The sequence below is a fragment of the Diplotaxodon limnothrissa genome, linkage group LG7 (genome assembly GCF_057381915.1).
Source record: "Diplotaxodon limnothrissa isolate DT_005_m linkage group LG7, D_limnothrissa_male_GT1.1, whole genome shotgun sequence".
NCBI lineage: Eukaryota > Metazoa > Chordata > Actinopteri > Cichliformes > Cichlidae > Diplotaxodon > Diplotaxodon limnothrissa.
The window spans coordinates 17,428,106-17,448,605 of record NC_140602.1 but is presented as its reverse complement, the minus strand read 5'-3'; the positions used below and the strand labels follow the sequence as shown (position 1 = coordinate 17,448,605).

The 20,500-nt window shown below is 42.1% G+C and overlaps 1 protein-coding gene across 3 annotated transcripts in view; it reads left to right on the top strand.

Annotated features, from left to right (window-relative positions):
• The window catches only part of LOC146628118 (CUGBP Elav-like family member 2), a 31,859-nt gene extending 16,280 nt beyond the window's left edge, over positions 1 to 15,579 (top strand). The window contains exons 3-14 of one of the 3 annotated variants that reach the window (XM_085359362.1): positions 1,366 to 1,448; positions 3,168 to 3,216; positions 3,638 to 3,772; positions 4,695 to 4,774; positions 6,014 to 6,175; positions 8,104 to 8,167; positions 10,687 to 10,824; positions 11,410 to 11,538; positions 11,648 to 11,824; positions 11,975 to 12,118; positions 13,362 to 13,541; positions 14,480 to 15,579. In XM_085359362.1, the coding sequence (XP_085215488.1) occupies positions 1,366 to 1,448; positions 3,168 to 3,216; positions 3,638 to 3,772; positions 4,695 to 4,774; positions 6,014 to 6,175; positions 8,104 to 8,167; positions 10,687 to 10,824; positions 11,410 to 11,538; positions 11,648 to 11,824; positions 11,975 to 12,118; positions 13,362 to 13,489 (1,289 nt within the window). In that variant the 3' untranslated portion in view covers positions 13,490 to 13,541; positions 14,480 to 15,579. Of the gene's footprint in view, positions 1 to 1,365; positions 1,449 to 3,167; positions 3,217 to 3,637; positions 3,773 to 4,694; positions 4,775 to 6,013; positions 6,176 to 8,103; positions 8,168 to 10,686; positions 10,825 to 11,409; positions 11,539 to 11,647; positions 11,825 to 11,971; positions 12,119 to 13,361; positions 13,542 to 14,479 lie in introns of all 3 variants that reach the window. The other 2 variants (XM_085359361.1, XM_085359363.1) reach the window with 2 other exon arrangements.
• Positions 15,580 to 20,500: the final 4,921 nt, after the last annotated feature.

Below are 20,500 nucleotides of genomic sequence, written 5' to 3'. Positions count from 1 at the left end.
CCCTCCCCTGCTCTATGCAGTGTCAGCTGTGATGGCCTATGGACATGTTAATGTATTCTATTAGATAATCGGGCCTGATCACAGGAGGTTTTTCACCCAGCCAAGTGAAGTTGAATGTGTTTTGCAACAACACCTCTACACTCAGTTTCACTGTAGGCCTCCTTTCACAGTAGTTTTGTTTCCTACTGCAGTTTCATCAATGACCTACTGATAGTCTGGCTGTTGTTTATTTGCATGCCACACAATGCCACTCTCCAACCAACTCTTATATAATCATGTTGCTTTTGTTTAATTTATTTGTTGAAAGTGCTGTAATCCTACTTCCATTTTTGCTTGTTTACTTTGGTGCAGATCAATTGACAAATCACCAGATTTGCACTATTTTTTTTTTCTTTTTTTTCTTTTTTTTTTTCTTTTTTTTTTTTTTTTAGGTCATGCCTACTGCAGGTCATGAAAAAATCATCTGATGACTATCACGCCTCTCCGGATGGTTTATTTAGCTCCAGTATATCAGAGAACGGGCTTAGCAGTAGAGAAAGGGAGAGCTCAGCTGGTTGTGAGAGAGAAGGAGAGAGAGGGAGGGATAGGAGAGTGCAGCTTGATGCATATTAGAGTTCAACAGCCCTCCCCGTGGCCTGGGAGCTCCAGTAACAGCATAATACACACTATGTAGGTCAGAGACGCTGCAGTGCTCCACTTCCCCAGCCCAGTGAAACTGACAGGCTGGAACGCCACTGGCGGTCTACTGGGACGGAAGGATGAGAGGCTTTTTTTTTTTTTTTTTTTTTTTCCCCTCTCCTCCCCTCCTAACGCTCTTTTCTTCATTCCCCTCCCCCACAAACTCTCTCCTCCCATGGTTTCTCTTCCTTGCTCTCTCCCACTCCCTCTTGTTTCTTTGTGCTGTTTTCATGCCTCATGTTTATATGTATGCACACATGTATGGGACTGGATTCTTATGTAATGCAGCAATATACTCAATGTAATGTGTTGGCCTGGGCTGAGTTGACCTGCCGACTGCACATCAGTGCCTCCTGACAGCCGTCTAACCCTGTGGTACTCTCTCTGGCTGTGTCACAGCCTTCAGCTGTCTCATTACTCCTTTGTCCTCGCTGCCAGCTCCTACATGGTGTATGTGCACCATCTAACAGTTGGCGCTAAGAATATCCTGTCACGTGCTTCTAAAATATGATATGTGGTGAAAGTACTTTCATCCATTTAGCATCTTTCCTGTTCTGCAGCAGTCATGGTATTACATTTAATGTCTGTGTGCTGTGTTTTTAATGCAGTTTTGTCTCCTCCCTCCCTCCACCCATTGTTTGTCCCTATTTTTTTTATTTTTTTTTATTTTTTCTTTTCACTCTGCAGGATGCTGTTTTGTAACTTTTTATACAAGAAAAGCTGCACTGGAGGCCCAGAATGCACTGCACAACATAAAGACCTTAAGTGGGGTGAGTAGGCACAGCATGGGCTGCTTTTAGCTGCTTGAGCCCCACTACATCCCCTATGCAGGCTGTGAGCTGTACGCTGGCCGATAATGAGCTCTCGGTTCACTGAACGCCTGTCTAGCCTGAGAAATGTCTCAACCCCCACTATCACTTACGCGACACTTAGGACCGGCCTGAACCTCGGCACACTGAATTGCTAAGCGTGCAGGTATCGGGTAAAGCCTGCTTGACCAGGCTGCAGGTTATTCACTGAGACACAGGACCCGATTGCCACAAAGTGGAACAAATTATTAATGCTTGTATTCATGAATTATTGATGCACATCTACATTTTTATTCCCCAAAATTAGAAGCAGGAAAGGAGCTGAAGGCAAGTTGAAGGCTTTCTTTTCGTCCTTTTTTTTTTTTTTTTTTTTTTTTTCTCCCTCTCTCCCCCCGTTTTAACAATGCAGCCCGGTGAGACAGAATGTGGTCCCCTAATACTTAACCCGATCTTCTAGTGAGATTAAAGTCCAGCCAACTGGAATAAGTGCAGTGGCTTGTTAAACATCCACAAAACTGTCTTGTCTATACGTCATTCTGTATTGCCAGCTTTCCAATCAATTTAATCTATACCCAACAACCCCAGCTGTCGATGAAACCAATAGTCCAGTCTTTCAGTAAAAAGAGCTACTGTCAGTGCGCTTGCAGGTAAATATTGAACCGAGCTGATAAATGAGTCTCACAGGCTGAGAATAATGTCCTAGCTCTCTTCTCTGGAAGACTATCAATCAGGCAGACATTTCAAACAAAGTGTGGTCTAACGGCTCAGCTCTCAAATCCCATTCCTGAGTCCTACTGTTACTGGCATTGACTGCAGTTGACTGATTTTTGATTTGCGTGATAGAGGAAAAGCTTGTTTCCCTGTTTGTTTTCTCTCCCTTCTGTGCCTCTCTCTACTTGGTCAGTGACGCTAGCCAGTCCCCACACTGAGCAGGCCATCTGTCTGCTTCTCCTTAGTGCTTGTCAAAAACAAACCCACCACTTTTCATAAGTACAACCTGCTCAGACATCTCATGGCTAGATTTATTTCTTCTTTCACGTCACATGGCATGCAGTGTGCTATAGATGTAGTCACTTGAAGTTCAGTCTTCTTGGAGAAAATTGTTCATTAAGTGGCATGAAATGCCTCCACTTTCTCACATAACAAGCTTGAGAACAAGCGTCATGTTCAGAGATGTTATGCTGACTGAAATGAGATTTTTCACAGCTCAGATTTGCCACACCTTGTTCTATTTGTATGTGATCCAATAGTGTATTGGGTGTTGACAGACTTGTATCTGGAGGAAGGGAAAAAAGAAACAAAACCTGAAGCTCACTGTACATTTCGAAAGCAATACCAAAGAAGCTTGCTTGTCAAACAGAGTTCTTCTATAGAAGATGAGGGATGTTGTCAGTAGCAATCGATAAGTTCAATCGCGAGTCTACATTACAGCGAGAAGTGAAATTGGATACCGGAGAATTTGATCCCTTACCAGCAACTCTTAGACACTTCCTCCTGAATCTGGCGGCGGTGAGGGATGATGGTCTTACAGCAAAAGAACAAAACAAGAGATGGGGAGAAATGCTCGAAGATGGAAGGATGAGTGAAGACATGAGGCCTTTATGATGAGAGATAACAGAGTTTATAATGGTGACAGATGTGAATGGTTTCCCTACATTTTCTTTTTTTTCCCCCCCCTAGATGCATCATCCTATCCAGATGAAACCCGCTGACAGTGAGAAAACAAGTGGTAAGTGGATTCATGCAGGATGACGTAAGCCATGAGATGGAGATGTTGAGGAAAACCTGTAAGGAGAAGGATTAGGTAAAGGCAAATGGGGTGTGAGATTTGAAAAGGGTAAAATTGACAGCAGTACACAGCATCTATATAGTGCAGTGGTTTAAGAGCAGAGCTGGTACAGGATGATATACTTCTGTGTCTAGAGAAGTAGACAGAAGGAAAACAAAGCGGCAAGTCGCAGAGATTTGTGCAAAAGGCTGGCACTCTGAGTGAGAGGCAGAAAATGTGGCAGCATGACAAAGAGAGAGCGCTTGCTTGAACAAGAAAGAGAGGGGTGCAAGATTTTCGCACCTGATGTAAGTGCTGCTTTCACAGCGCCATAATTGTTTGGGTTTCACTAAATAGCCTTCCTGTTTTCGTCTTCCTGCAGCGGTAGAAGACAGAAAACTCTTTGTCGGCATGGTTTCAAAGAAATACGGTGAGAACGAGGTCAGAATGATGTTCTCGTCTTTCGGACAGATCGAAGAGTGCCGAATACTTCGGGGACCGGATGGTCAGAGCAGAGGTAAGCGTGCCTTCGGTGTGGACATGATGTTCAGCACCGCGCATCCGCCATGTTCAGCACACCAGAGTACATATTCTCATCAAGTATTTATGCAGGGCCCCTCCCTGATTCTTCATTGCAACCCCGGCACCCTCAGATCAAGTGCTATTCACCTCCAGTGGCACTTTTTCTGTCCACATAGTATATCCTCCCATTACTGTGACACTCTGCCTCCACAACTCGCAGTGAAGGGCCACTGCACTTGCTGTCCGCCACAATGGCCCGTCGCCTAGGCAACCGCTGGCTGCCGGTGTTCGTAGGCTCAGCTGGCAGGCGGCTCAGCTCAGCTCCTCCTTTACCGCCTCCTTCATCACACTCTACAAAGGCTGGAATTAGCCTGTCATCGCATCTCCTACATAGCACTCTGCTGAATAAAGCCTCAGATAGCAGGCAGCACGAGGCTCTAGCGTCGATGCTTATATACGATTAAATCCCACAGAAGACACAGCTAGCTATGAATTTCTGCTCTTTTTCTAGTATACGTACGCAGTGTTCCTACAATTTGAAACGGGCCCTATTAGCCTTTGATGTTTGCAGGCCTTGCATATTTTAGTAAATCAAAGCCCTTCAGTGTGTATTTATGTGTGCATTTTCTGTGTATATAATCACGTTGACTGTCTCACCATGACATCACGTAGTCGAGCCTCTCTGGGTGGCAATTTAATCTGTCGATCACCGCTCATCTGACACGTGTTACTGTTCTCCTTGTTCTTTCTTCATGTGCTAACCAGTGAGGGTGGTTCTGTGTGCTTGGGAGTTGCCATTCTCTGTACTGTAATGTCTTTTTTTGGGGTTCATAACGAGTTGTCCAAACCTTTTGTCTTGTTTTTGTTTCTTCTTGTCCCTCCCCCCCTCCCCCTCTCCTATTGTTTCCCCCCTACAGGCTGTGCGTTTGTCACATTTGCTACCAGGGCAATGGCACAGAATGCAATCAAAACCATGCATCACTCTCAAACTATGGAGGTACTGTACCCCTTAGCACCTATTTCTCATTTCCCTCCCCCCCCCCCCTTCCCCATACATTTTGCTGCCCCCTTGTGTTGAAAGATGAGGAACCTGTCCAAGCAGATGGCATCCATTCATCACAAAGCATGAGTCATTTCCAAAACCACTCTTGCTAATTACAAAATTACATTGTCATCTGCAGAATAATTGAATAAAACTCGAAACATTGCCTTTTACATAGCTGCTGAGTTCAGAACTAACAGGACACAAAAAGTGCTGTCATCTTTTATTTTGGGCTGAACTAAATGCATTTCACTTATTGATTCTGATAACAGAGCCTACCCATTAGTGTGCCATTATATTAGTCTGTATTTTGGACTACAGGGGAAAAGAATCCACACTATCAAATATAGGTTATCAGGAAAAAAAATTAGACTGAAACAGCTCCCCTTTTAGACTTCTTAAAAAGTGGGTCTGTGTACTCATATAGCCAATGGAGTCTTTGTGGAAGTAGAGCAGTGGTAATTTGACAGCTAGCAGGTCAGAGGCTCCCCAGTGAAGCATCAGACCAAGTCTAATTAGGAGTCCAACCAAACATAACACTCCTCCTACCAGATTAAACTCTGGGGGGGGGGGGGGGGGCAGTAGCAGTGCCACCTATTCTGCCCCCACAATCACGTACTCCCCGATTCTCAGCTGCTGTGGGAGTTGCTGCTGGTGCAGAAGCCATTTTCCCTAACCAGCCTGGTCCCCATCTGGCTCTCAACTCTTAAAATACTTTTGCACCGCATGCCTTGTCCATGCGTCTGTCTGAACATGTGACTGTCTGTTTGCGAGAGTCTCCGTATTGTAATGCATTTTTCTTAATGTCTGACATATCCCTGTTTGAATGTTATTTATTGTTAATGTTGTCCATCTGTTGTCTGCCTATTTGTGGACTCGATTAAACTCTTTAACATGCTTAAATGATTCACCGTCTGCACCATTGTCCTGTGCTTTTATTTATTTGGAATGTGGCCTGGTTTAGCTATGCATGGCACATGTCCTCTCTTTTAGCTTTGATATGAATGCAACAGGCATACAACTATCTGGAGGCATAGAGGAACCAAACCCACCCCACTCCCCCCTTTTAAAAACAAAAACAAAAAAAAAAACGAATTCAAAAAAAACCCTATGCAGTGACTGTCCTTGCATGGGTAAATAAACTTGGTGTGCTTTTGAACCGGTCTAACATCTCTTAACTCTTCACCGCTCCAGGGCTGTTCCTCACCTCTGGTGGTGAAGTTTGCTGACACACAGAGAGATAAGGAGCAGCGACGCCTGCAGCAGCAGCTAGTACAGCAGATTCAGCAGCTCAACAGCGCCTCCACCTGGGGAAACCTGGCTGGGCTGGGGACTCTTTCACCGCAGTACCTGGCTGTGAGTTTTATTAAAGAACACACAGATTAGCCTTAATGTACTAAAACCTTTATAGTTTATCTGTTTAAATATATTGAGTGTACAGAATACACTTGGTAGAGAGCACTGAACCACCTGATAATTATCAATCTATCCCGTGGGTGGGTGAGTGGGTGCGTGAGCGTGCATGTAAGAATTTTATCACCAAGCTTTATGAATGTGTTCCTGTGTTAGGATATTAAGGTCAGGTGATCCCTTTTTTTTTTTTTTTGTTAAGTTTTGGTAATGACTGTTCTAGCTGGAAACACAGCTGCCATTTTGTGTATGACATATCCAACCATATTGTTCTAAGTAATAAAATAATCTGTTGCAAGCTGAAAATGTATTAGGTCATTGTGTAAGCTGAATATTGCACAATACTTTGACCAAAAGTACAAACTGAAACTTGGCTCAGAGTAGAATAATCTTCCTCCTCGAACTGTTTTCTGGCTAAAGGACACTGACACGTGACTTGCATATGCCTTCTCTAATTCAGAGCCAAAGAACATGTGACTTAGATGGCAACAGCTGAGGCGTTTTATGTTTCTGGGACAAAAATGAGACATTGAGCCTGTTGCATGAAGCTGTAAAAGCTGTCGTGCCGTTTATTTAATTTAAACCTCACATAACTTTTTGCCTTCTGGTCAAAATGTGTTGCCTCTTGCTAACATTGTCAAAATAATGACATGGAGTATAAATCTTGGTCCCGAGTTGTTCCTGTGCATCAGATAATTTTCCACAGATTAGACAAACAGTGAATAGTTTGCTACGGGCCATTCGATCCCTATACAACCCTTGCAAGAGCTTGGTTCGTATTGCCGGCAATAAGTTGGACTCGTTCCCGGTGGGTGATGGGCTCCGCCAGGGCTGCCCTTTGTCTCCGGTTCTGTTCATAATTTTTATGGACAGGATTTCTAGGCGCAGCCAAGTGGCGGAGGGCTTTCGCTTTGGTGGCCTCAGAATCTCATCTCTGATTTTTGCGGATGATGTGGTTCTGTTGGCTTCATCGGGTGAGGGCCTCCAGCTCGCACTGGAACGGTTCGCAGCCGAGTGTGAAGCAGCGGGAATGAGGATCAGCACCTCCAAATCTGAGGCCATGGTTCTCAGCCGGAAAAGGGTGGAGTGGCCACTCCGGGTCGGGGATGAGTTCCTGCCCCAAGTGGAGGAGTTCAAGTATCTCGGGGTCTTGTTCGCGAGTGATGGGAGAAGGGAGCCGGAGATCGACAGACGGATTGGGGCTGCGGCTGCAGTAATGCAGACGCTGCACCGGTCCGTCGTGGTGAAGAGGGAGCAGAGTGTAAAAGCGAAGCTCTCAATTTACCGGTCGATCTACGTCCCTACCCTCACCTATGGCCACGAGCTGTGGGTAGTGACCGAAAGAACGAGATCGCGGATACAAGCGGCAGAAATGAGCTTCCTCCGAAGGGTGGCTGGCCTCTCCCTTAGAGATAGGGTGAGAAGTTCGGCCATCCGGGAGGGGCTCAGAGTAGAGCAGCTGCTGCTCCACATCGAAAGGAGCCAGCTGAGGTGGTTCGGGCATCTGACAAGGATGCCCCCCGGGCGCCTCCTGGGTGAGGTGTTCCAGGCATGTCCCACCGGGAGGAGGCCCCGGGGCAGACCCAGGACACGCTGGAGAGATTATATCTCTCGGCTGGCCTGGGAACGCCTTGGTATTCCCCCGGATAAGCTGGAGGAGGTGGCTGGGGAGAGGGAGGTCTGGGCCTCTTTGCTTGGGCTGCTGCCCCCGCGACCCGGCCTCGGATAAAGCGGATGAAGATGGATGGATGAATAGTTTAGTCCCCAAATTTAAAGAGGATTTAATAATGTTAGGAAAAAATAATATTAATTATCATGTCTGATCTAATTTTGTTTTCTAGATTTGACTTTTGTTTTCTTTCATATCTTGACAGCTGCTCCAGCAGGCCACTTCTCTCAGTAACCAAGGCAGTCTCAATGGTATTCAAAGGCTAGGAGGTGAGTTTCAGAAGATCAGTTTACGAGTCGTAGGAATGCAAAAAGAACAAGCTGTTAGGGCTGGGCGATATGGCCTAAAATTCATATCGCGATATAATTTGAAGCACGTGCGGTAACGAGATATATATCACGATATTCTATTCTTCTGTATAACGTATTTTCCACAGTATAAGGCACACTTAAAATCCTTTAATTTTCTCAAAAATCGAGAGTGTGCCTTATGTATGAATTCTGGTTGTGCTTACTCACCTCGAACCGATTTTGGCGTTATGTTAAAAAATGTTTTAGTACAACTTTGGCAAGCTGCACGGCTTGATGGATTGTCAGAGCATTATGGCTGCCGTAGTGAGGAGCTTTGCGGCGTAATCTGGGTCCAAAACTCCATCCCTTCAGGTCCCAAAGTCAAACGAACATTGAGTTAAAAACGGTCTAAATTCTTTCATCTTTAATTAAATCATCAGCGTTGCTGCTTTATCGGGTGTAACAATTAAGTTTAACATCCAGGCATCCATGAAAACAGAATTTATTAATTTTAACAGAGTTAGAAGTTAGCAGGAAGTTAGCTCGCTAGTTTCCACGTAAACATGACATGCCATGTTCTGACTGAGAGATTTTTTTTAAACTAATTAAAACGTACAGCTCTGCTACCACTTCCAACATAAATGAAGACAGAAAACTAAACAGGAGTGGTGTTTGCAGGGTTACTGAAGTTGGACTACCTGGTATATAATGTTGTGCTATGTGATTGCTAGCGACACAGCTATGTTAGCATAACATTAGCACAGTGAAGCTGGAGGATGAACGCCAACTTTTTTTCCACTCGATAAAAGTTAACGTGAGGGATTCTGGTGGTTAGAGACAAATGCAATCGCATAGCGGGATGCTATACAGGGGCCAAACTTCAGTCAGGAGAACAATTAAGATTATTCATCCACAATACAAGGTTAGTTATTAATATACTGCAACAACATGGGAATAGAACAGCTGCGAGAGAATTCAACATTAATGAATCAATGTTATGGAAGTGGAGGAAGCGCAGTTTTTGGCTTTCCCCATATTTCAAAAGTGCTTCATCTCTTTGCTATGACTGTCGCCGGGCATAATTTGAATCAAATCACTCAAATCACTTTTTTATTGTCATATCACATGTGCAGGTACATTGGTACAGCACATGCGAGTGAAATTCTTGTGTGCGAGCTTCACAAGCAACAGAGTTGTGCAAAATACAATAACATAAACAGGCAAAGTATACGAATGGCTAAATCTGAAACTAATAAATATATGTACAATATATAATAGTATATGCAAAAAAAAAAAAAAAAAATTCTGGATGTATATACTAAATGTTTTTCTACGTGTGTGTGTGTGTGTGTGTGTGTACACATATTTTACAAATTAAATAGTCAATAAATAAAATATATAAAAATATACAGAGTTGAGACATGTGCAAAACAGTGGCATTACTATACAGTATGGAGTGCATAATGTTGAAGTTCCAGTAGTGGAGGTGAGGTGTCTATGACGTGCAGATGATAATGGTTGTAGCCGCTGCGATGCTTTCAACCAAAACAGGCGCAGCTTGATGACATCAACATGCGCAATCGTGATAGAGCGATATAGTCAAAATCTCTATTGTTGGCCAAATTTATATCGTTTCTATCGCCCACCCCTACAAGCTGTGCTGCTCATGTCACCAGCCCTCTGTCTCGCTGCGCTTCGCCCACATGCTTTTAAGTACCTTAAATTACATTACTCTTTTCAGATCAGTGGCACGCTAATTACCAATAATGCTATTTTCAGCCTATTCCGGCTGCTTGAAGACAAACTGCTCATCCCTCTGCCTTGGTCATATTAAAAGCCAATGTGAAGAGCTTGAAAACTACAGATGGGGTGCTAAAACGAATGATAAATCTTCAAGTTGGAATTCATATTAGATGGATTTGATAGATCAAGTCTGCTTCTTTTGTTGGTCATGCTAAAGTAATATACTGTATTTAAAATGTTAAAATAGCTTCCCGATCCAGGTTTAAGTGGCTTGAATTTGCACTCTCCCTCATGACCAGTGGGGGGCGACTTCTCTTGTCAATTTATTGTGCCAGCATTCAAAAAGCAAGGCGTTTTGTTTTTTTTTTTGTTTTTTTTAATGTGGCCCTACCCTGTAATTGACAAGTAGCCACTGTATGAGGATGACATTTGTCACTAAGTCAGAGCCATCCTGGTTTTAAATCTCCAAAATGGTAAATGGAAGAAAAATATGAGGTTTTACAGCCGTGTCCATCTTGCATTCTCTGAGATCTGAGAATGTGATTTGGTGATGGTAAATTTCCCAATATCCAAGCAGTTTAATATAGAGGAAAGCTTTTAAATGAATGGCAGCACATCCTATTTTAAACTTTAAAAATTCATTGTTTGTTCTTTTGCTTTTAAAATCTATGTATTTCTTCCATGACTACTTTCAAATTTATGCTGTATGCAGAAAAATTCAGTCTTTGATAATTCGCGTGTCTTTGTACTCTCAGCGGGTGTGAATCCACTTCAGCTGCAGAACCTGGCCACATTAGCTGCCGCTGCAGCTGCAGCTCAGAGTTCTGCCAGCCCAACTTCCACCAGCGCTCTGTCTACCAGCAGCGGTGCCCTGGGAGCTCTTGCCAGTCCAGGTAATTAAACACAAACATGAGATGAATTTTGAATGCTGCCTGTACAATACATACAACAGTTCTGTGAGTCGAGCCCCATGGCAGCATCATGACTAGTTAGTTTTGTTAGGGGTGTGTTTTGGCATGGCCTGGCTGTAATTGCTTGAGTCGCCACCTCTGCTCTTTGTGTACTAATTCATGTATAATATATTAACTAAAGTATAAAGATTCACTCTCTCGCTGATTGAGGTGTACAGTGCATGTCCACAGTCGGGCCACTTCTCCTCTGCAAATCTCCCTCATCTACTATTTGCCTAACAGCCCTCAGCCATTCCTCATTTACTTTATGGGAGTTAATCACCCACATATAAAAATTTTATGAGAGCCCCCATTTCCCTTCAATCTGTGTAAATATACATTGGCTCCATCTGTCTAAGTTTAACATATGGCTGCTTTACTAATGACCGCTCCTCTCTGTGAGACAGATTTTTAACTGCCTCATCTCTGCCATGTCCTCCTCTATAACCATAACAATGTGAGGCAGATGTAAGGTTTTAAGAATATCTTTTTTTTTTTCTTTTCTTTTTTTTTGTCATTTGTCAACAGTTGGGTCAACAGCAGGGTCCAGTGCTGCCGCTGCCGTGAACCCCTTGGCATCTCTGGGGGCTCTGCAAGGTCTCACTGGGACCTCTGTGGGCCTCAACAACCTTAACGCTCTCACCAGCAGCGTCAGTGGTGAGAATCTCCTTATTTAAAAACTGGATACAAGCCAAAAAAAGGAAGATGCATGTTGATGTTGGGTCCCCATGCTCAATGGGTACTATTAAACTTTTGCTTCTTACAGGTATGGGGGCCATGAACGGGGGTCTGGGAGCCTCCATGGCCAACGGGTCAGCAGTCAGCTCTATGGATGCCCTAACCCAGGCCTACTCAGGGATGCAGCAGTACACAGCGTCTGCCCTGCCCGCCCTCTACAGCCAGTCTCTCCTTCAGCAGAGTGTGGCTGGCAGTCAGAAGGAAGGTGAGAAGATCCCTGGCACACATCACTCAATAAGAATTTTCAGAAGTTTCTTCCTAAATGCAATGAACTTTTATGTTTACAGTAAATGTTTTGTGTGCATTTGAATTCACGTCTAACTAGAGTATCTGAATTTCTTACCAAATGGAGTAGGGCCAGAGGGCGCCAACCTGTTCATCTATCACCTGCCCCAGGAGTGTGGGGACCAGGATCTTCTGCAGATGTTCATGCCTTTTGGAAATGTGGTCTCCGCCAAAGTTTTCATTGACAAACAGACCAATCTGAGCAAGTGCTTTGGTAAGTGTGGTGACACTGCTGGCGTTTCCCTGGTTACATCAGTTAATGGCATAGCAGCTTTGTTTCACTGCAGATTTAAAGTTTAAATGGAGTCTAAGTGCTCTGTAAAGATGAACATGTTGATACTTGTATTTTCTATGTAAATGGATTAGATGCATGCATGTATGTCTGACCGGAGGTGGTATTAAATATCATTTGCATTAGTGTTTTACTGAGTGCAAGCAGTACACCAGTATTGTGATGTAACACCACCTCAAATGCAAATTTAAAGCAGTGAGTGAAAATGGTGCAAAAATTGAAGAGGAGTATGTAATAATGCACATGCTTTTGTGCATTACGTTAACATGGCTAAGTCGCAGTTCACTATCAAAGTGCTAGAATAAAGGTAACTCTGACTGTAGTTGAGGGAAGCTGAATAGTTTTATGGCCTTGGGGACAGAAGGTCGTCAGTCTCTCTGTCAGAGCAGGTTTGAGACAGCAGTCTGTTGGACATGCTGCTCTTCCTGCCCTCTAAATCTCAGATTCACAAGGCAGTATTTATAGTTGTGACCCTTCTCTCTGACATTAACTGGCAGAGAGAAAAATAAAACACCATGTGGCTTTCCTCTGCAGCCTGTCCAGTCACATGGTGTCCAAATATGTGTAAAACTGATGAGTCATCTTGTTTAATTTCCCCTTAAAACCAAAATAAATTACACAATACACTTTTGAGGTATAAATTACGAAAACACCCAATGCAGCAAATATGATTCACATTTAAACTTTGATATGGAAATTATTTTGTACATTTTGTCAGAAGGTTCACTAAACACTCAGTTTAGCTAAAATTAGATTTTTCTGGTAGTTATTTCATGGTTTGTGCTTTTAAAGGGAAAGATTGCAACCTCTCCAGTCACTTCCTCATCCTGTGGATGGGCTCCAGCTTTCCTGTTGTGAACTGCAGGTAGTGACTGCAGTCCTTGTTTTGCTCTGCTGTCCGTTTGATATAGAGGCACGTGAACCAGTACTCCACCTGCTGGAGGTTCTGGTTAGTGGCTCTTAAACTTTTAGTGGATTTCTAGAGCAGAAAAAGAACTACATTCACCATGTGCAATCCATGATGGTGAAGATGGAGTCTGTCTGGCTACAGGAAGGCAGATGCCAAGGAGAGGGGGTGATGGTCAGCCTGGTGATATGGAAATGAAATGTTGGCATTAAGTTGCTGTTTTGTAATGTATTCAGTTTAGTTTTTCTTTTTTCTCAGGGTTCGTCAGCTATGACAATCCTGTGTCTGCACAAGCTGCCATCCAGGCCATGAATGGTTTCCAGATTGGCATGAAGAGGCTGAAGGTTCAGCTGAAACGCTCCAAGAACGACAGCAAACCCTACTGATCCTAGCCCCGGGGCCTTCCCCCTCCCCAGCTCTAAAGCTAGCACTGCTAGGGTAAGTTCACCCTCCAGCCAAGGTCACCACAGCAGAGACTCAGTGGGGCAAGGGGACAGAAGCCCATCACAGGAGGGAGACTCGGCCTATTCCTTAAAAAAGAAAAAAAAATGTTTGCAATGATCTTTCCACATTTTTGCTGTATTTCATTCCTGCGGTTTTGTCATGTAATTTGAGTCTGATTTAGTATTTTAATGTATATGATTATTTATGACTATCACTGGAGTCAGTGTTCGCTGGAGGTATTTTGTGTCACTGTATTTAGTGGAGAGCATCAGATGTTTCCATGCCATTTCATTGCCTTCAGGTCAAGCTAGACAGGTTGACTAAGGATCAGTTGTTGTTTCTGAAGCTAGGTCACAAGGACCCCCGAGCCCAGAGCTTTAGCCTGTGTTTGGCTGTTTACGTGCAGTTTGTCTCATCCGTATCATTGTCAATGTGAAACTCTTTTCTACGCTAGATTTTCCAGTCTTCACCACACCTCTCTTCTACCCCCTCCCCTCTGTTTCTCTCTCTGTCATCTTTCATTATCTAAGCCATGTTGAGCTAGGCTACCTCTCTGCGTCTTTATTAACAACCTCTTCCAGTCATTCCATCCATCCTCCAAGTCTCCCACAAGGGACTGGCTCTAGATGGATCTCTTTGGGTGCCAAGTATACAGTTTGTGCATGTTGGAGTCTCTGCCATATGTCCTGGTGGTGTCACTTCCTTAAATCTGTGTATTATTGTTTTGTTTTTTGTGCGTTGGGAGAGGAGGGGGGGTTGCCCGTCCCCCCTGTTGTCCTTACTGTATATGTGGTGACTGGCATTATTTTTGTTTTTTTGTGCCTCATGGCTAAATGATTCTTGTGCTGTGCCCCTAACTTTCTCTTCTCTCCTCTTTGTCCTCTCTCTTTCTCTCTCTCCTCTCTTCCTTTTGTGTTTTTGTTCCTTTTTAGAACAAATCTCCATGCCTGTTTGCTCATCATTAGCCTAGCATGTCTTCATGATGTTGAAAGACAAGCCAAACTCCTGGCCCACATCATCCCACCATTGTCTGTGATGTCTCTCTAAGCTCGCCTGACCAATACCTGGCCACCCACTGACCTTGACCTTAGCTCAACCTGATTTTTCTGCATGTATATTCATTTTTGTTTTCGTTTGCTTTTTCTGTATAGAAATGTGATGGGTGGGAGAGAGGTCAAGCAAAATCAATGTGAAAACTTTACCTAGGTTAAGTTCATTTGAGTGACCTGTTTTTTGTTTTTGTTTTTTTGCGAATGTTTTAAAAAGAAAAAACCTGTGGGATTTCTTACTTTTAATTTAGCTTTGTGGGACTTTTTTTTTTTTTTTTAAATGTTTTTTCTTTTTACCTCTCTCAGTAAAGCTCACTTGAAAGTTGATTACAGGGATTGGCACACAGCTGTGCTATTTGGTGCCATTAGCAATATGTTGGCTTCTTAAAAAAAATGCTACAGACCACTTTCCAACACTTTTGAAAGTCTGACCATTAAAATCCCTCTCAGTGCTCTGTAATGATCTCTACATTTTGCAGGCAGCGTGAAGACTTACACCAAGGCTATTTAAAAAAGAAAAAGAAAAATTCATTTATAAAAATATCCAGTGTTTTTCTTTTTCTTTGATTTCTTTTTGGGTTTTTTGTTTTTGAACTATTGATGGCACAATAAAAGGTACATTGCTCTGTTGAGAGAAATGACTACCTACATGAGTCAACTTTTTTAGAACTGATTCACAAATAGACAATCTGTGGTTTAAATGCACACTTAGATTAACTATATTTTATACCATTGAATCTATAGAAGTTTAACTAACAGAACCCAGGCAAACGTTGGGTTTTTTGTAGATTACGTTGTAATGTCATCTGTGTTTGGGCAGGGAGGGGGGGCAGGGGCGGGAGGGTCTTCAGTGTACTACATTTTTAAGGAGGACTAAAAATCTGTTTGATCAGCATGACCATTTGAGGGTCATTTCTAGTAAATTAAAAAGTTCAAAATTCCTCTGCTTTAATTGTAATTTTGTTTTCTGGTTTAAATTCTTTTTTCTTTTTTTTTCTTTTTTTTTTCACTTTTTTTTTTTTAAGGGTCATATTTTGAGCCTCCCCCCCCCCCCCCCCCCCCTTTTTTTTTTTTTTTTTTTTTTTTTTTTTTTTTTTTTTTTAATATCCCTGCTAAACTTCCATGGTACGTACATCTTGTCAACTTTCTGTGAATTTCTCTTTGCTAATTTAATTAATGAATTTTTCACTTTGCTTTTGTTTGGATGCCTCGTTGAGAGATGATTTACAATGTCTGTTAATCATACAGATGCCAGACAATGTTGTTCTGTTGGATTTTGTTGTTGAAGTGCCCATGTGTCAAATATTTCTTGTGCTTTTTTTTTTTTTTTTTTTTTTTTTTTTTTTTTTTAAAACTCACCACTTTGTTTGCTGTAATATTACCTAGTTTGTCTGTACACACACACACACGCTGCAACACATGCAAACACACACAAACACTCTTTCGTGGTTGCAAATGTGGGAGCCCCTGAAGAGGAGAGAACTCGGACACAACACGCAACCTGTGGGTCTCTGCACGTTTTGTTTTTCTTTCCTCTTTCTTTTAAAAACATGCACTCGTGTGATGCTCAAGAAGTCACACAGCACATTAAATCGACTTAATCCACCACAGTAGTGTTGGTTTACAAATAACATTCCATTTTTCTCAGCACGAAAGTTTACACTTTTTTATCAGGGTGGCATTTTTGTGTGACGACCCTGGTAAAACTACCACTTCACCCTCCCCTTCCCCCAAAGAAAGGGTTCCCTAAAACTGCGTACCTGATGGCGCTAAAGAGTTGTCAGCTCAGGGCTCTTTGTTTCTTTCTTTTCTTTCCTTTTTTTTTTTTTTTTTTTTTTTTTTTTTGTGTGTGTGTGTGCTTGTGGGGGGGGGAAACTAGACACTGACGCAGGATTACCACACAAAATGCACTGTTAACCACCATTTGACTTTCTTTTCAGTTGGGATTTTTCCCCTTTTACTCTAAACTTAAATATTCCTAAACAAAAGGAAGGTACCAAATTTGAACCGGTGCGGGGGGAGGGGGTGTTATAGTTTTGTAAGGAGATGTTAAGCACAATTGTGGGAGCTAATCACTTTTGCAGAATGTCGTGTGTATGTGTGGTTACAATCCCAAATTTTTCCAAGGTACCACTGATTTCTCTTTTAATATGGGCATGTGCTTTTTACAGTATTTTTGTTTTGTTTTCTATCCAAATGCAATACAATATTCAAAGTGCCATATATACGTCTAGAAACTGCCTACACATTATTAGGCCTTGGTTTAGAGATTGCTGCAGTTCGCCTTTCTATTTTGTTTTGGGTTTGTTTGTTTTTTCTTTTGGGTCTATTTATGCCAGTGTCATGAAAGCTCTTGTCACCTGCTAATGTCTCCCCTTTGCCTTTACTGTGTTGAGTTATTGGTAAATGTGTATTGTGATGTACTCAATTTGAACAGTTGGTTTAAAACCTTGTAGATAAACAATAAACTTCCCTATACATTTGAAGGTTAAACGTCTTTCTTAGTGAGTGCGAGCGCGTGTGACACTTGGCGATACAAACCGTGGGGGATCACGCGTGTTTTGGTGGTGGTGGGATATTTTTGAATTTAATAAAACAGAGGTACAGTGCAGAAGAGTCAGTGTGGGTGCCATGTGTCGGCCACTGAAATGACTGCAGGTCTGTGGTGATGCAGTGCATGGTGAAGTGTTACTATGAGTGAATATAGTTTAAAACACTTAAAGGGGGGGAATAAAGCACAATGTATAGTCCACAGCAGTCCCAACAGGAACTCTACTCACTTCAGGGGCTTCCATCACAAATCCTGATTAAGCTCTAACTATCACGGTTTCTTCTGTTGGTTTTCATATTCTGAAGTGCTTTTTTTTTTTTTTTTTTTTGACAGTGTGGTAGCTTTGCATCTCTATAGATATCGTCTTGATCTATAAGAAAAAGAGTAGAGAAAAACTTTGTTATTTTTCTTGTCTGATAATCGGTAGGACTCTGTTCATGTTCCACCAATAATTTAATAGATGTTTTTTGTCTTGTCTTGATGAAAGCCAAAGTGAGTGCATCTTGATGTAATCTGTATTATACACACAGTACAGTTATATATAAATATATATTTTTCGTTCTGTTCAATTACAAATTTTTGAAACTGGGTGGAATTTGAAAAAGACAAAAGACAAAAAAAGACATACACAGGCTGTCCAATTTCTACAACTGGTGGTTCATATGTATTTTGTACCCGTGAAGCTTTTTATATTGGAAATTAAAGGAAAAAAAAAAATCTATATTGGGGGAGGGGAAAAAAAATAAAAAATTGCCTGGCCTATCAATGTGGCCTTGCCTTGACCAGGTCTTGAGTCTGGCCTCTTGCTGGTGTCAAGCAATTTTTTTTCTTCTTCTCTCTTGCTTTTGCCACTAAATGATGCCTGATTTTTGATCTTCTTTATCCCCCTTGGATCTCTGTGTCCCTCACTTCATGAATCAGTTTCAGGGGAGGGGGTGGGGTTAGGATCCTCTAAATTGTGGTAAGTTTCATGTTAGTATATTTGTGCTGTCCACATACTTTAATGGTCATCAGGATTTTTGACAACTTGTGTGGATAATTGTCTTAGTTGAAAAGGTAACTGTTTAATTTGAGCCTTGCTTTTTACCTGTGTGTAGTTTTGTTCTTTCCCATAGTGGAGTGCGTAGCTGAAAGACTGTTCTGTTTTTTTTTTTCTTTTTTTTGGGTCGATGTTTGTTTGTGTGGTGTGTTTCTTTGCCTCTGTCTCCGAATTAAACCATTTCCCCTAATATGGACTGTGTGTCTTTGTGTGTTGTGCTTGTCCAGTGTTGTAAAGGCATTGTACAAACCTCCACCCACCCTTCCCCAGTGTGTCATGTCTCACTAACTTGTTCTCTTTGTTGCGCTTCTTTCTGCTTTTACCTGAGCTGTAACAGGTGGGGTGGGCAGGACGAGCCATATCGTATTGTATTGGGTTTTATCGGTAAAAGTACTACTGATCTGTGACCCTGCACCCAAGAGCCAAAGAAATGCAGGCACTTTAGTTGCATTTGCACAAAACATCAGTTCAAACTCAGATGTTGTGGTATAAAGAATGAGCAAGTCCCGTTAAACTGATTGTTTTATTATAATTTTTAAAAATGCACAATTGCAGAACATCAATGAGCTCAGTTCTTAAAAGCAAAGATCTGAAGCAGTTTGCCTGAGATAAATGCAAATCTAGTTTTGTCCCCTCTTTTACAGGTTCTCCAAAGAGGGTTATTTGCTGCTCTGCTTTTATATTGATTTGAAATGAATATACTTTCTCTCCACACAAACATGTCCAGTGTTTACCAAGAGTGGTCCACAAAATAGACTATCCATTGAGAGGCAGTTCCCTGGGTGAAACTGCATTGGAGAATTTCCAGACTGCAATGAAGGGAAGGCAACTGTAGTTCACCCGCCTGTTAGAACAAAGGTATGCAGAAGAGCATCTCTGAATGCACAACACGTCAAACCTTAAAGCAGATGGGGCTGCTACAGAAGACCCTACCAAGGCCCAGTCCTGTTAGCTAAGAACAGAAGCTGATTGTCCAGAAATGGACAATAAAAGACTGGAAAAAATGTTGCCTGGTATGAGTCTTAATTTCTGCTGCAACATTCAGATGGTAGGGTCGGAACTTAACATAAACATTTAAAAGCATAGATGTCTTCTTCCCCTCTTATGAACAATTCAGGCTGCTGCTACAGTTGGTGTAATTATGTAGGGAATATTTTCTTGGCACACTTCAGACCTTATTTATTTATTTTTTGCTGATGTTCACTGTGCTTAAATAACCTCTACAGATTCCAGATCTCATTCTGGTACAACTCCTTTTTGATGTCATGGAACAGGTGCTTGGCATCATGAAAGTTCAGCAGCTGCACAATGTGGTGCTAACATGGACCAAAATCTCTGAGGAATGTTTCCAGCAACTTAAGTCAAGTCTATTGTTGTACTGAGACTGCTCCGAAATCAAATGGGGGTCCAGCCTGGTAGTGGCAAGGTGTACCTAATCAAGTGACCAACAATAGTATGTGATTTGGTGTTCTATTGGACAAAATATCCAATTTGAAGATGAACCCATGGAATTTTCCTGTTTCCTGGTATGTTCTGGTAGTTGAGAAGACAAATACCTGAGGCTAAGTTAAAACATACTGACTTTTTTCTAGAATGTATCTCCTTTTAGTAAATATAAACAAGAATTGACCACAGACCAAAGCTATTGTTTCTTAAAAAGTCTCATCTCTAAGATTTCCCCCAAATCTATAAAAGGTCACATCTTAAATCCTCCTTTAGTAACAGGACACGTTTATTTCCCAGAGTGTTAGGGAGTGGATTTAGCAGCATTACATTAGCAGTCTAAAGGCATACAAAGAACCTCAAGATCCAACTTGTTCTGTTGCGAAAATGGTGTGAGAGGAGAAACTGGCATCTTTTCCCATGTACAGGCGTTTCCATGTTCTCAGTCATCAAACACACAGGATGTAAGGAAGTAGGATGTGACACGTCACAGTGCTGAGACGTTATGTGACTTAGGAAAGCACTTTCTGTACAGTGTAACAAAGGTCTTTTCTATTTAACCATGAACTTCTGAGGAGTTTAAAAGTGGAACTTAAGGTAGTACAATAGCGCCACCCAGTGGTGGAGATCCCTCTGCAGAAAATGGCAGGCAGTGAGACGATACATAAAGATGCTTTGGCATTTTGGATTAATACAGAACATAAGGGAAAATTTAATAAGCTTAACACTTTGCAATTAAACTTTACATTTTCAATCGTGCTTTGGTTGCGCTTCAGCTAACAGAAAATGTTGGTTCTTCTGTTGTAAAGTAAACCAGGTCTATGAGCTGTTCGAATAATCTGATAGTGCTGGTAAAAAATTTAGGCTGTGT